General features: G+C 36.7%; 1 protein-coding gene across 1 annotated transcript in view; it reads right to left on the bottom strand.

Annotated features, from left to right (window-relative positions):
• CSPP1 (centrosome and spindle pole associated protein 1) overlaps positions 1-13,566 on the bottom strand; it is a 68,033-nt gene that overhangs the window by 37,253 nt on the left and 17,214 nt on the right. Inside the window, exons 8-14 of the mRNA XM_075728233.1 lie at positions 11,983-12,428; positions 7,727-7,828; positions 7,002-7,084; positions 5,087-5,180; positions 3,862-3,919; positions 1,799-1,813; positions 676-848 (exon numbers count right to left, since the gene is read on the bottom strand). Coding sequence (XP_075584348.1) covers positions 676-848; positions 1,799-1,813; positions 3,862-3,919; positions 5,087-5,180; positions 7,002-7,084; positions 7,727-7,828; positions 11,983-12,428 — 971 coding nt within the window. The remainder of the gene's footprint in view (positions 1-675; positions 849-1,798; positions 1,814-3,861; positions 3,920-5,086; positions 5,181-7,001; positions 7,085-7,726; positions 7,829-11,982; positions 12,429-13,566) is intronic.

Genomic DNA, 13,566 nt, shown 5'->3' with positions numbered 1-13,566 from the left:
AAGAGATCAAAAGAAGGAAATGGGCGGGGGAGGGGGAAAAAAGAGAGAGAGAGAGAATTCACTATAGGAAAACTCTAGATTTAGCTCAGCCCAAGACCTCTCATTAGTGCCATGCAGGAACAAGATACAATAAGCCTCAGTAGGAAATTAACGTTCCCTTAGGGAGTAGTACATGAACCCACACTATTCCAGAGATCTAAAGAACATAAAACAAGCACGCCTTCTTTAACTGGTTCAGTTAATGATACTTACTGGTTACATCAGTAACAGTAAATAAAAAAGCCAAGGATTAGTCTCTGGTCAAAGGGCAAGTGGCACAGCACAGCTTTAGCCACACACTTAAAAGTTCCTTCTCTCTCCCAAAGCAGTTTAAGTCTCAACCACTGTCCAGTGGAAGCTGTCCTTGCCTACCCTGCGTTCCTGAGCTTAGCCCTGGGAGATCACTTAATTGACAGGGGCCAAACTCATGCCATACCAGCCTTCTAACAATATGGACACCGCTGGCACACGCCCCAAGCACATGCCCAAGCACACCCACAACACGGTTCCATTTTACAGCCACGGACATCATTTCTACAGCAAGACTCTTATCCTACACAAACATCCCCTGAGTAGTAATAACATGCTTAGCACCAAGCTTATTTAACATGCAAAATGAACATGATGGTGAAGCACCTGGGTGCTGCTATTTCACCAAGAGTGCTGGCTAGCCCCCTGTGAAAGTCTTCATTCACTGGAGAGGCTGAAGGGTCAGGCACCGGAGTTTGGAAAGCCACCCTAGGCTTTTCAGGAGGTACTGTCTCTTCAGAAGCTCTTGCTGTCAAGCCAAACTGCTTCAATCTGTTTGGCTGAAGGAAAAAAAAAAAAAAAAAAGAAAAAGAAAAAGAGAGAAAAAAAGCAGTTACTTTGTTATTAATAGGAGATATTCTGAAACGCCATTTAGGGTGTGTTAAACACTTCACTGGGTCCCAAACAGCTGTTCAAATTTCTAGTAATTGCATTTTTTTTTACCTCCCAAGGAATTACTGGAAATCTAATACTACAAGGAAATCCAGCATGTTTATCACAGATTTACAAAATCCAGCCTCTATGGCAGGTTTCAGGAAGTACATGGTTCTAGTTATTATCCTGGGGGGCGGGGGAGGGCGGGGGAAGTATTTACACAGTTGTCTGTAGTACAGCCACCAGTTTCTTACACTGACAGGATTATCATATTATGTATAGGAAAAGTTCCTAAAATACACCCCTCCCCCCCTAAAAAAACCCTAAAATAGCTCATGATAGTAAAAGTAAAAACAAACACACACTGAGACTTTTTCCAATAAACATTTCCTTGCAATACTGTTATTTCAGGTTTTGGGTTCCTTTGATTTTATTAGCTTTTGCAACCACAACAATTACAAAATTTTGCGAGTTTCTTTTTTTAAAGTATCAAATGTTTATTGATAACTGGCAGCCTCAGAAAAAAGTCAAAGGCAACATGCAAGTAATGCAAAGGCATGCAAGTCACAGTTAGTTTTAGAACTATCCTATCACACCCGGAAAGCCCTTATACCAGCTGCTATGCATAAATATTTTAATATTTGTTTAAATTAGTCAATATAATAGAAGAGCAGAAAAAAATCATACATTGTCTAACAGATTTTGTTTCCGAATTTACTGGTCCTAACATTGTAGTGCTTCAATTAGCATGCATTCAGAGAAAGTAATACCAGCAATCAGCTAAATATTAAATATCTAACAGCAAACTATATACCCTACAATATGGAAGTATTTCAGCAAAATATTAAATCTTTACCTCCTCATCACTTAGCTGCAAGACAGTATATACAAGGCCGTTAGTACTCACCGATCATGAACTACAGCATTAAGATTAAAATTCTCAAAATCTACTAGACATGAATACTTGTTTATAACATTTAACTTCAAATTTCTAGATGTGAATGCAAAATGAGTAATAGATATGAGCTACAGCAATTGAAAATTATAAAGCAGTCCACAGACTTTTTTTAACTTGTCTTTTCAAATCCAGTGTCTTGATCAGGAGAACATTTAAAACAGCCTTTCTCACTAACAAGTTTGATGTGCCCAAAGTGCCCCAGATTTCAGCTTGGTAGCTAATTTCAGATGTCACTATGGTACTCAGTTCATCCTGGGGATTGTTTTCTTTTAAACAAGCAGTATATACAAGTCTACATTCATAGATTCTTGATCAGGCGTTACTATTTAACCAACCTGTAATTAATCAAGAAGCGTACCTAATTAGAATCCCTCCCCGGGAGGCAATTTAAAGCTAACAGTGACTGCTGCTTAATGAATGTAGCAATTCTACTTAATTGAAGGGTTTCAGCTCAATTAATGGTTTTAAAACATTATACATGCCCTGGACTTGCTCTGGATACAATTTTGTTCCTACAACAGGCACTTTTCAGCCTCTGACTGAGATGCCTATGGTATATAGAGTGCTTCAGCTCAGCATGCCTCTGCCTAGTCAGCTTTGATTAGACAAAACTGTTTACACTGACCTTACAGCCTGCAGCGCCAAAAGAGACTGCATCCTCTGCTCAGTTTTTCCTCTTTTCCTGCCTGGCCTCCCAGCTATACACTCCGTCCCTCTGCCTTTCACCATCTGAATCCCCGATTAGCCAACTGACCTCTCTAAGCCAACTAAAGTAGCAAAAACAGATTCAGATTTTTGCCAGCTAACCAAGCTGAATCAGTTTGCAAAAGGGATCAAACAAGCACCACAGATACTTCAGGCAGAGAGGGCAGGAACATGCAGCCAGACCACTTGTCAGAGTTCTCTCTCCCCATTTAGGAGTAAGCATTTTGGTTCAGCTTTACATGTATGCTCAGTCTCCTGCCTCACGTGCTGACTGATAGCATCTTACAGCTACTCATTCATCTTCACCTTCTAGAAATTAAGAGCTCCCTTCATCTCTGCTGAACTCTCCAGCAATGGCACGAGTTTCTTTCTGTGTTGCAGCCTCCCCAGAAAAACAGCACCATTGATAATTTAAACTGGTAACCAGTTAAATTAATAACCAGTTTATTCTTGCTTGAGAAAGTTACCCATCCTACATCTCCAACTGCAGATCTCTACTGCACCCAAGATGCAATGGCTTCGGGCACTCAGCAATCACACACACAAATCATACCAGTAGTTCTGTGACACCAGTCTGCTACTAATGTTACTAGCGCTGACAATCTACTCCTTCATATATGCTGATCAAAATTTGTAGTACAATGATCACCTTATGAAGGAAGTGAAGACAATGGTAACTCTGCATTAAGTCTTACAAGCAACACAATATTAAACATCTTGCTTTTTACAAAATCCTATAAAAATGCTTGTAAATCCTGAACACTACATTTGACAGTTTAAAAAAGAACTACACATTTGAAATTAAAAATTGCTACAATGAGATCAACTCAGCCGCAAAACAACTGGATTTTTATTTTTAACTGAAAAAGAGCAAAAATTTCTGCAGCATACTTTACATCCCCAAAGAAGGGTTACTAATGTGTGCATGTACAGGCTACCAGTGGGCACCAAGGATTTTTTCTGTTATACCCACTGCTTGTACAAAATTTCCACTTGGTCACAGCAAAAGAAACATCGATAACATCCATGAAAATATTTTCCTCTTAAGCTGAAAGCATGTGTAATGAGTAACAGCCGTATCATCCTTGGCTTCAATTTCTTTTTATGCTAATGCCCTATTAGAAAAAAACATAACGTTTATCATTCTATAAAAGCCCTACAGAGTTTTGTGACTGAGCAACCACAGTGTACATGTAATTAAAAAAAAAAAAAAAGAAAAAGGCCTATATAGGTGTAAGAAAATCCAAGTTCCTTACCTTCTTTTCTGGGTCTCGAGCTCCAGATGCAGCAACTGAGAGCTCAAGTTCCTTCTCACTGTTTTTGTTTTAAAAAAAAAAAGAAACAAATAGGATCAAATCAGAAAGCAGTAACAACTATACTCATTCTTTCAAAGCAACTCTGTAGTTAAAATAACTCTGAAAATGCAGGATTAACAGAAGACACGATTCCACTTGATTTCTTCTGGAGTCAGGGAAGAAGGATACTGTGTATTACTTCTAAATAAACAAAACTCTCAAGAATACCTGGCTATCATCTATTTCGCCTAATAAAAATCCAACTACCATAAAAGGCCAAACCACCGCATTGCTTTTTACTACAACCTTTCAGAACATTTCTTAAAAACTGATCTTTATTCACATCACAACAAGAAGTTTGTAATAGACATGTTGACATGAATGATTCAAAAGTACAGCAGTAAGTACTATATTGTAATTTCAGGGCTCAGGCTTGTTCAGGGTGTACAATTTTTCATCACAGTGAAACCGTCAGTAATAACTTATTTTTAATTCCTTATCCCTTCACTAATATCACTGTGTGGCTTCATGTATCCATACTATCATTCACCAGGCAGCTAATAACAGGTAAGCAAGAAATTTATATTTTATTATTCTGTATAAGCCAGATGGTCAAGTGCTTTGAAAGTGAAAGGTTACTTTCCTAAATTGGAATCACAGAATCATAGAATCGTTTAGGTTGGAAAAGACCTTTAAGATCATCCAGTCCAACCATTAACCTAATGCTACCAAGTCCACCACTAAACCAATTAAGGGTAGAGTAGCAATTTCGTGTTTCCTGGCTTGGTGGCTGGATTATTTTTAATGAAAGTAAAAACTAGGAATCATTAAGATTGGAAAGGACCTCTAAGATCATCAGTCCAAACAAGACTCATTTTCAACTTTGCAAAGTAATTAGACACTCCTCTACCAAAAGAGATAACTTCAGTTAGAGCTTGTTTACCCTTAAGAAACTAAAAATCATTTTTTAAAAATTAAAAAAAAATCTGGTTTTCCCTTTGTTCCATTGAAAGCTGGTAAATTTATGAAAAACTAAAGCTCTCATGCCAATGAGTTTAACTGGATGCAATATTACCTAGCTAGCTGGAATTCCTTAGTTATGAAAATTATTCTTATCACATTGAATTAATGAAATTCCTTTAAATTTCAGCCATTATCTTTTAAAAATATAGTAACTTTCCATTACCGTCTCTTATTGCGCTGCTGCTCAGCCATCTGTTCTATTAGTTCTTGCCTGTATTTCTCTTTTTTCCTTTGGAGAAGTTCTCGGTCCTGACCGCCTAATGGAAATGATCACACATTTGCATAAATGCTCCACAAAATACACAAAAGGTACTGGACAAAAACATTGCATTTCAGGCACTTTAAAACATGAAACACAGCACAATATACAATCTGGGATGTGCATAAGAACACTGGATCTTTACTGTTTAAAAAAAAAAGCTAGTTTTAATACGCAGTTTGTTTGTAATATGACGATCAAAACTACTAAAATTTTCATTATTATTTTCCTAGTTTGCCTGTTTCTGTATAGTAAGGAAGCTACAAATTTCAAAGCTATGTGATACAACAACAACTAGAAGAAGTTACTTAAATTTGCTATTTTTTTTTCCCTAATGCTCAGCTAAGGAAGATAAACTATGGCACTCCAAAATTATGAGCTGCTGCTCTGGATAAAAATGAAAGTTAAAACTGAAGAGAGTCAAACCTACAGGGAGCAAAGCAAATTGCTCCACTTTTAGGATGGTTCCCATGACTACTAAGAATTAGCAATGCATTGGCAGATATGTATATGTAAAAGGAAACAGTGATAGCATCTCATATGGATTTTAAGGAACCCAAAAAACTTTCAACCTGTGGTAGTTCCCCCATAAGAAGTATGGATTCTTCTATTATTTTAAAAACAGAACAAAAAACCCCCCATCATCACCACTTTCTATATAGTATGACTATCAGACACAAGGACCACTAACATACTTCTATACACAAAATCACTGCAGATCTCCTGAACAATAGAGTGAAGGAAGTTGCAAAGAAACTAAAACAAAAAAAAAACAACCAACCAAACAAAACACCCAAACAACAACCACCACCACCAAACAAAACCATGATGCATGACTGAATTTTTGTATTCTATTATTGTGCTGGGACCATAAAGTGACCAAAATGTGCAAGCTAACCTCATGGTTTGTGATCTTTGGGGAGTCTGAAATCACTTCTCATTTCCAAAAATTTCAAGTTTTAATTTACTTAATCTTTATACGACATAGTTAACAATATTATTTTCCTAACCAGGACTGCTAGGAATACAAATTCACAACTTTGTGTACTCGAGTTACTACAAACGTGATGACTGAACAGATCAGAGAGACTGACCACTACAACACCGCTGTTTTAATGCTGCCTTCAACAGTTCCAAAAAATTGACCTGCCACATACAGCACTGAAAATCAGGTAAGTTCAAATGTAAAAATAAATAGAAATTTTTCTGGCAATGGTTAGTCAGTTTTTCCTGCATTCAAACTCAGGTTGCCTTCAAAGGCTCCCATCTGAAGAACTACTACAGTTCTTTTATTTTTGCCTTATAATTTTCTGAATTTAGCTAGGAATGCTATGTTTTCAACAGTATTTCTCTACTACACTCAATAATAATGTTCCCTGCTAAACTTTATGGCTACATTTTAAGCAGTAAGAGATGATTGGAATAATTTGTTCTTGCACAAGGTTGTGAACAGTACCATTTCCCATATTTCTGTAACTAAAATTCAATACCAAGCGGTGTCTTTAACAACACAGGTGTTAATATTTCTCCTACACTTCATTTTGTAAAAAGCTTAAGAATGTATCTGGGCCTTAAACTGTTAATGAACTCTAAGAAGAAACTTAGGCTCTTCAAAATTAAGCCCTGTTACATTAAAGGGGAAAAGGAACATGTTTTTCTTTTTTTATTTTCTCAGTGTAAATAATATTTATGTACCAGTGTTGGGGACAACTAGCACAAAGAAAAAGCTAATTTTTCTAGGGTTTAATTATTTCCAAAGAAAAACAAAATATGCAAAGAAAGGCTAACTCGGTGTCATTAGTTAGGTTTTTATACATACCAAGAACAAGGCCTGTTGTATACGGCATTTCAGCTGCAGACTTAGCCTGTTCATTAGCTGAAGAACTAATTTGTACGTGATTTCTGGCAAAGACAAAAAAGAAAATGGAAAGATCAAACTCAAGAATTTACTTGCAGTCTGTGTGAAACATGATAGATACACTTACATCACTAGGTGATATGTTTACGACAAAACAGCTTTCCTAAAATCCAAAGAAATATCACAAGCAAAAGAAGAAACCGCCTGGCAAAAAGGTATTTCTCACAGTTCTCGTTTGCCTGCGGTTTCTGAAGCTATCAGAAACAGACTCAGTTGCGCACTTCAACAATGTTGACAGACTGAGTGGTGCCAGTCAAGAGTTTACGTAAGGTCTTGACAAGTGTTCTGCTTCTGCCTCATCCACTTAGATCACTTCAGGACTTGCAAAACCAAGACAAGACGAAAAAACGGAATTTTAAAATTACTATCAAAAAAGGATTCCATGTTATTCTAATCATTAAAAGTTCAGTTGGAGAATAAGTGATCTACTGTTTCAAAAAGAAAACTGGCATGCAAGCTTCAACAGCTGTTCTCAATGGAAACACGTTTTTCTTGTTCTACTATATCCTAGCTGCAGGAAAAACTACCAGCCATTTCAGACAACATATTATGGATTTTAAATAAACATTTTCTTTTCACCATGATTTTGTAGTGCAATTATCAGAAAAATACACTGAATACCACACCTAGAATTTCCAGTTCTTGAGATCTGCTGCACACGTGCTCTCTCCTTTAATTCCTCTTCATAATCTGCAGGTAGATCTCTTACTGTTCCATCCAGATAGGGCCTTAAAGAAATAGAAAATATTCAGCTATGCTTGCCTAAAAACATCCAGTCTGAAATGGAAGGTCCAGCAGTTTCGTGCAAATGGATCCTCAGCCCGATTGCACACTGGACGGCAAAACCATTTCTGAAAATATCACACAAAATTTCCAGAAATAATTCACTCTGCTAGCCTTGTCAAGGCAGCTCTCTGTCTGGAGTTTGAATTCCCAAACCTGCTTTCATGCAACCTTTATCTATTGAGCCTGGTTAAGAGTTCTGAGAGCTGAAGAGCATTCAGCATTCACACTGCATTAATTGAAACAGATCTTGCTGCTCTTAATCCCCAGGAGCCAACAAAGTCTAGAACAGATTTCAGCACACAGCTATTGTGCAAGTCTGATGAAACAGTTAATTCGGATATGAAAAGCTTCTCTGTTGACAACCCACCCTTCACTATGTACCTGATACCATTTAAAAGAGAGAGGGGAGTTTTAATCAAGATAAAATACAAGTAATATGGTGAATACCAAAATTCCGGAGCTACAATTTCAATCATCTACATATGAAATGAAGTAGTATAATTGAAACTTCAAATAATTTCAACAACGTCAAAAATTGTATGGACACAGGGGAGCTTTTCCTGAAAAGATCTGGGGTAGTTGCAAGGCTTTTCTTGCCTTGCAAATTAACTACTTCAAGTTATCTTGATAAAATAAGGCAAGAATAGGTATTCAATGAAAAATAAAGTATGTACAAAGTTATGTATTTTCCAGAGCTGGACAGAGCCATGGACTTCCTATTAAGCAATCAACAAAAAAAAACCACTAGGTAAACAGAAAAAAACCCAACTTACTCTTTTATGTAGAAAGATCCACAGCTCTGCCCATCTCTAATTTAAATAAAAGCCAATGATCAAAGGCGAAAGGATGCAAGCAGATTATTAAACACTGATTTGGCATCTTAACAACCCACAAGAACAACATGAAAGAACGCCATCCATCCTCTTGGCATAACATGATCTTCTTTCATGATCAAGAACAACTTTTTGATAATGATCAATCTGCTACTTACAAGGCTGGTCACGTACGACTGAAACACAGTCAGGAAATAGAAAGCCTAGTCCATAGCGTGATGAAAGGATGCAGGGAGGAAGCAAAGAAAAAAATCTTGGGATTCAAGAGGCAACCTTTTTTGTAAAATGCAGCAAGCTTAACATGGCATGCCCAGACATGCTGGCCCAATTCAATCAAGAAGCTGTTGTATCCTGTTCATAGGACAGACCTGCCTGCTGGGGATGGACTAAAGCATTCCAGTTGTAAGAACCGAAACATTTTGCACTTCCTCTCACTTCCCTGTCACCATTTCTATTTGCTGAAATATACCACAGTCCTTGTGCCTCTGCCAAAACAGAAACCTTTCTGAAAAGTCCTGGTGCAAACATCTGCCTCTCCAAACTAATAAAGCCCATTTAAAAACATAAAAACTTTAGTACAGCAAATAAAAATATTCCTCCTTATGAATTTAGTTTCTGTCATGAACCAAATGTGTTCTGGAAAAGTTGACTTTGCCTGAAATGCAGAAAAAAAAATGCTAACTCTTCAGAAGCTGAGCTGTCAGTAACTAATAGATGCATTTCTCCTTCTTGAAGAGTGACTGAATATAGTTCATAAACGGTTAAGTGGAGCTCCTTGCAAAGGAGAAAAGGAGTCCTAGATTACGAAGCACATTTAATTAAAAAAAAAAAAAAAAGTATTTTTCAGTAAAAATTCAGCAAAGTAGAAAATACACACGGGGGGAGGGGGGAGGAAATCAAACCTTAATTTTATGTACAAATTTCAGTTCAGGCAATTCAGGTAATGGTTCAGCAACTTCTTTTAAGAAGATGCACCAAGTTTGCCAATATAACAATGATAAGACTATCTTCTGTATTTTCTTTTAAAAGAAAACTGGAACTAAATTGTTTCAGAGGCCTCTCCAAATATGCAATGAATTGCTTAGTGATATATTGGCCACAGATATTTATATAAGCACCATCAGTGTTTTCTGGAATAACTAAGAACTAGTATACTTCTATGCCACATGATACTGCCTACTGTTGGTTCAAACACCATTCTTGCTAATATTTTACATATATAATTCTGTATACATCTTTGAGAAACAAAGTAAACCCTCAAACTTTATCGAGTGGTCATTTTTTATTTAAATATTACACTCTATGTCCAATTGCATTAGACATTCATCCTTCTAGGTGTTAATTAACATAGAGTATTAACATTGCTGTTAATCTCAAAAATACAGACATCTTGGTTATCTTTGTTAAACCCTAAGTCAAGCTTCTAATATTTTTCTTTCTGAAAAGTTGTGGGACAAGAAGACTCTACCCTAACACCTCCTTTGCTCATTTCTACCAATATTACACTACAGGATGGAACAATTTTTGTATTTTGCATTCTCTTCTCTGAATCTCATTCAGCAGAAAACAGGCAATCTTGTTCCTGCTATCTATTTAACCACTGTTTCCATTTGCTAGTCTTTTTCAGAAACACTGTATGAATAAATACCTGCTTTTAGAAGCACATCTGAACATACAATCTGAAACTCTGAAATAACCTATTTATTTAGTCTGCATCTCCCAAATGCTTCCAGACATTTCATTTTCTCCATAGTTACTTAATTCCTTTACATTTTTTTTTAAAAGGCTGAGAAAGAATATCAAAAGCTATTTTTGTAGAGAAGTTATTTTAACTCTATTGGCATTTGAAACTAGAAAAGAAGCATGACTTCATTCAATTTAGAAAAACACTTTTGCAATAGAAGAGCACTTTAGGGTTTGTTTTTTTCCCAGTTATTAATTTGCAGTACCATCCAGAAAATTATCCCTGTAAACAATGACTCTAAAGATCATTTAACCAGTCCACCAGCAATTAACAATAAAACATGATCGTAGTATTTAACACTGTTGAGAGTGGTACAATTTGCCTTCTGTTTTTTCTGGAAGTGTTAACTCTAGGGAAAAAAAGCGGTTATTTTGCCTAACAAGGGAAACACAGTGGTGTCTCCTTCACTGAAGCAACTGCAGTAAAATAATTCTGGCAACAAGCTTAACATAAATGGGGGAAAAAAAAAAAAAACCAAAAACCAAAACATCTACAACACTCATGTTCCCAAGATCTGTAATGTGAACAAATGAACACTCTTCAAGCATCTTTTTTGAAATTTATTTACAAGAAACTTGACCGCTTTATTTCATTTGAATTTAGCTGCATAAAACACATCTGTTTCAAGCTTGGTACTGTTTCACACCACAACCCATCTGTTTTTGAAAGCAACTGGTTCCTGCAATGGAATAACCGAAGGTGGCCAGACTGCAAAACCCTGAATGACTGAGAAGGTTATGCCTTTTTTCTTTTTAAATTAGTGAGCTACAAGAGAAAGATTAACAATTTATGTCAAAGTAACCAAACTGATTTATCAGTTAACACAGTAAAGACTGTTTAATAATGAACAGTACATAATATCAGTTTTCCTCCTGAATGATTTATCTAAAACACCCTCTTTTGTTTGGTTTGGGTTTTCTTAAATGTTTATTCAGATTGTGTAGTTATTACTGAGATTAGCACCTATTAACACCATCAGAATCTGGTTCAACTATGTATATGTTTAAAGTCTGCCATTTAGCAAGACACGCAGTAAAAAAAGATAAATTTTTTTAAATATATTTTTACATTTCTAACACATAGTGACATGCACCAAAAACTGAAGCTCAAACCAATTTTGGAATATGAATTGAAAATTGACTTGCTATAACTATTACAGACTAAGAAAATACACGTAAATCTTGCATTCCCAGCACAGGGGTTTGCTCTCAAATACTAACATGTTTTCTGGCAAACTACTCTTCATAAAAATGAATTGTGGGCTTCTTTTTCTGGGGTAATTTCTCTAGTATCCTTGGTTTGCCATAATATATAAAATGCTCCCTAATGTGTGATGTATAGTCTTAGGTACTACTCCAATTTTTAAATATTTTTTCTCAAAATTATTGCAAAGTTCCTTTTTAAAGTAAGTACAAAAATCCTGCTTTCACATGTGAATCTTTCCTACTTTTCAATGAGAACAAACCATGGCTGTCAACAAGCACTACAGAAATAAAGGAGAAAACAGAATTAAGACTACCTTTCAGCATAAAAAACACGGGGAGTTTTTCTGTCATAAGCGCTTTCACATCTAAATCTAGGGTCCATTTCTTCACATATCTCAGGATCATAGTCCATTCTGTAGTATCTTCTACCAAAATCACGATCCTCATCAAGTCTGTGATGCTTCCTAATAGGAATTACAGATTGGCTAGCAAATCCACGATGTCTTCGATTGGGAACATCCAAATCTTCATCAAGTCTCTTATTTAATAGTTGACTTCTTAATTCAACCTCATCATCTAACCTATGATACCTGTCTTCCTCCAGCCATCTCTTATTTAGCAGCTCTTCATAACCTTCTGTAGAAGTAAAGGCATCCTTCTTGGGAGGTTCTGCACCTGTATTACAGGGCTGTACTTCTGTATGTAGTTCTGGCTGGAGCCTGGTAACAGCAATAGGTTTTTTATTCCTGTCCATCTCATTCTGTTTAACGGAAAAAAAAAATATTAAAAGATCGGAATATAAACAAATCACATTGAGCAAAAACTTGGTTTTGTATTTCTTCGAACAATCCCTAAACAGGTACTGGAGAAAAGGTAGGAGGTGAGCAAGTAAAGTATTTCAAGGAGGGCTTAAAAGCTAGGAATTTTTTTTTTTCCTTGAGGGAAAAAAAGCACTCTCTCTTATCTAATGTTTTTCAGAAGAATGGCTATCAATCCTGGACGAGCCTTTTATGAAATCCAATTTGACCTTCAGATTCAGAGGTGCAAAGAATCAAAAAACACTTTGAACTTTATACCTCATCGAGAGACTAGATATCTTTATTCTATCCAGATTCAGACAAGTCTGCAAATGCTTCTTACCTATGAGCACAACCTTTTAACTTGACAATTTCTTAATCTATGTCTTTGCTCCCTAGGAGATGTCACTATGAGAAAGGATAGTTTAGTGGATAAAAACCAACCCTATGACACACTGGACCAGTGTTCCAATACACAGTTCTAGCAAACAGCATGGTTTTGGATAAATCCTGTAGTATTTCTGTGCACTAATCTTTCATCTGTGGAATAAAGATAACAGTAACTCATGCTTTACAAAATGTAATGAAAAATAAATTAAAGATGCAAAAGACACCCAACTGGGAAGAGGGATCAATATACTAAAGGGTATGACTGCCACTCAGATCGGTCTTGACAAACTGGAGAAATATGCTGACAAAAAGCTCATGAAGATCAACAAATGCAAATGCAAAATGCTGCACCTGAGACAGAATAACGCCATGCACCAGTACAGGTTGGGCACTGACCATCTAGAAAGCAGTTTTGCAGAAAAAGGCCTGGGTTAGTGGTGGACAAGTAGCTCAACATGAGTCAGCAGAGCGCGCTTGCAGTGATGACAGCCAACCACACCCTGGGCTGCAACAGCAAGAGCGTCATCAGCAGGTCAAGGGAAGTGATCCTTCTCCTCTGCTCAGTATTTATTCAATATTCAGGTTCTGGTGGAGTGTGCCCAGTTTCCCACCCCCTCCATGGATACTGATGAACTGGAGAAAGTGCAGAAGACGGCTACTGAGATGGTTAAGGCACTCAAGTTCATAAAGGAGAAGCTGACACAGCTGGGT

The sequence above is a fragment of the Pelecanus crispus genome, chromosome 2 (genome assembly GCF_030463565.1).
Source record: "Pelecanus crispus isolate bPelCri1 chromosome 2, bPelCri1.pri, whole genome shotgun sequence".
Classification (NCBI taxonomy): Eukaryota; Metazoa; Chordata; class Aves; order Pelecaniformes; family Pelecanidae; genus Pelecanus; species Pelecanus crispus.
Note: the sequence above shows the minus strand (reverse complement) of the source record. Positions and strands in the feature narration are given on the sequence as shown.